We start from the raw sequence: 2,306 nt of genomic DNA, 5'->3' as shown, positions 1-2,306 counted from the left end.
GGGGGGAGGAACAAGTCACTGGCTGAAAGATGGAGGGAGGGGGAGGAACAAGGACAGGGCAAGGGGCTTTCTCCTATGCGTGGGGAGACGCTGCAAGGCGGCACCGCTCTACGTGTGCAGGCTCCAGTGAGCACCGCTATTGGGCTGGATCTTGCCGAAAATCAGCAGGAAGATATCCACAATGTACCAGATTCCGACACCGCCAAGAGTCAGCAACTTGGCCGTCCCCAGGCCACCCTGGTTCAGATAGAAACGGTCCGCGCCGAAGGCACCCAAAAAGATCGACAAAAGCAGAGTGGTGAAGAAGCTCTTCGTGGAGTAGCTAAAGGGAGGTGGCATAGGGGGAGTCGAGCGAGCGTCAGCTGATGCAAAATGCCGAGGGGGACATGTGTGTGTGTGTGTGTGTGTGTGTGTGTGTGTGTGTGTGTGTGTGCGCGCGCGCGCTGGAGGGGATGCGTATGTGTCTGGATGGCGCACATGACACAGGGGACGTCCGGGATGTAGAACGCATGCGGCCCAAGGCAGTCAACCGTCAGCGGAACCTGGCAAAGGGCCGTGGCATTGGTCACCGGAGCCACCTCGCCCTGGAGGGCATTCAGGTGCGTGGCACTGGCACCGGAGAAGGGCGAAGCCGAGTGGATGACATCCCACCAGGAATCCAGGTTGTGGCGCTCGTAGCGACGGCAGCCCAGACGCTGCTCACTCTCAGACAGCTGCTCATAGTGGCTCTTCTTCACCCGAGAATAGTCGATCATGGTGCAGTTGGCGTAGCTTCCGCCGGCCAGAGTCCCGACAGCGGCCAGCGGACGGAGGGGAATCGTGCCAGTGCCCGATGACGAGGAGGAGGCCGAAGTGGAAGACCCGGCCGGAGGCGGCGGGTAGAGGGGAGTCAAGTCGGCGGCCGTGAAGGACCCCGGCAGCAGGGCCCGGCAAAGGACCAGCGGGGTGTTTGGATCATAGACCACCGCCGTGCACTCGGGTTGGGCTTCCCCCGGGCGGACTGACGGACGGGAGGAGGAGGGTTTGCGCCATTCAGCAAATGCAAGGACTTCGGTCAGAGACATGGGGAGCAGAAAGAACGGCAAGTGTCGAGGCCCTCTGATGTAATCGAAAGATGATACATCCCCACATGAGAGCCATGTTGTCATAGGCACATGCACATGCGCACATCTGCACATGGATGCGCACGGATACACAGATAAGCACACAGATGAACACACAGACACACACTTAAAGCATGTACACATGTATAGACACACACACACACACAGATAAACACACAGATGCACATGCACGGACCTGTGTACACACAGAAGACCAAAGTCCGTGCGCCGGAGGCAGATGCGCGATGATGTATCAACACAGCAGACCCACCCCCGGGCAGGGACTGTGCGATCTAGGCAGGGATGACGAGAAAAGGCCCACCACAGGCACATGCACACAGAGACACACACAGGTACACCGATGAAAAGGCACACACACACACACACACACACACACACACGGGGCAACGGTCGGTACACGCAGCGACTTCATGGAGGGGTATGCAGCTCCAAGATACGCATGCATGCGTCACCGAAAAACACACAAATGCATGATCCGCTGGATGGCGAGGCGCATACATGCGAGGATACATGACCTCGTCCCCAGGGACACACTTTCACAGGTGGGAGCACTGGCAGAAGGGAAGGCGAGGGAAGAGGGCAGGGCAGGGGGGGGGGGCGGGGGGGGACACGAACGACATTCGCAATACATCACCAGCGAAGCGACCGGTCCCACGTAGCCCCTGCCCGCGTTTGCGGAAGGGCGCTGATCATGCGCGCGCGAATGCACCCAGTCAGCACGTACTGCGACAATACTCAACCGTGGAGCCGGGGGCCGGCAACGGGTCCAGGATGGACATCACGGCATAGGGATCGAAGGCAGGCCCCGAGGAGGAGGCGGAGGAGGCGGAGGCAGGTGCCGAGGCGGAGGTCGATACGGAGCCTGAGGCCGACGCCGACGCCGAGCCCGAGATGCTTGCAGCATGGACACCTTCCCCGGGTGAGGGGTCCGGCGCAGCCAACACCCGACCAGCCAGGGACATCAGCACGAAGATGCCCAGCCCAAGCAACAGCAGGCGCCCCAGGCGATACCGGGGAGAGGTGAACTGCTGTCCATGGAGGGATGGCCGCGCCAGCGAGGGTGTTGTGGCCCGGGCCACCATCCGCCAGTCAACCGTGTGGGTTGAGGGGGTGGGTTTGATTCGGGTAGCCATGGGGACACCGAGGAGGAGAAAGAGAGGGAGAGGGGATGGCGGAAGGGGG

General features: G+C 61.1%; 2 protein-coding genes across 3 annotated transcripts in view; one reads left to right on the top strand and one right to left on the bottom strand.

The window, feature by feature from the left end:
* H696_01544 (glycine hydroxymethyltransferase) overlaps nt 1-26 on the top strand; it is a gene marked incomplete at both ends in the record, with an annotated part of 2,481 nt that extends 2,455 nt beyond the window's left edge. The window contains one exon of the mRNA XM_009495443.1: nt 16-26. Coding sequence (XP_009493718.1) covers nt 16-26 — 11 coding nt within the window. The remainder of the gene's footprint in view (nt 1-15) is intronic.
* On the bottom strand, nt 1-2,306 carry H696_01543. Of its 2 annotated transcripts, XM_009495441.1 has the most exons (3): nt 1,849-2,306; nt 478-1,000; nt 1-322 (listed from the first exon to the last, which is right to left on the bottom strand). In XM_009495441.1, exons 1-3 carry the CDS (start codon nt 2,255-2,257, stop codon nt 109-111), a joined length of 1,146 nt encoding a protein of 381 aa, XP_009493716.1. In that variant the 5' UTR covers nt 2,258-2,306; the 3' UTR covers nt 1-108. The 2 variants fall into 2 exon arrangements, with proteins under 2 accessions (XP_009493716.1, XP_009493717.1); XM_009495442.1 differs by lacking the exon at nt 1,849-2,306 and having other exon boundaries at nt 478-1,495.

The sequence above is a fragment of the Fonticula alba genome (assembly GCF_000388065.1).
Source record: "Fonticula alba strain ATCC 38817 unplaced genomic scaffold supercont2.2, whole genome shotgun sequence".
NCBI lineage: Eukaryota > Rotosphaerida > Fonticulaceae > Fonticula > Fonticula alba.
The sequence above is the reverse complement of the archived record's forward strand: the minus strand, read 5'-3'. Positions and strand labels throughout refer to the sequence as shown.

Coding starts and splice junctions, on each gene's coding strand:
- H696_01543 (XM_009495442.1), bottom strand. CDS start 1,436: ATGTGCCTGTGGTGGGCCTTTTCTCGTCATCCCTGCCTAGATCGCACA. Junction 323..477: donor CCGGACGTCCCCTGTGTCAT/GTGCGCCATCCA, acceptor ACCTCCCTTTAG/CTACTCCACGAAGAGCTTCT.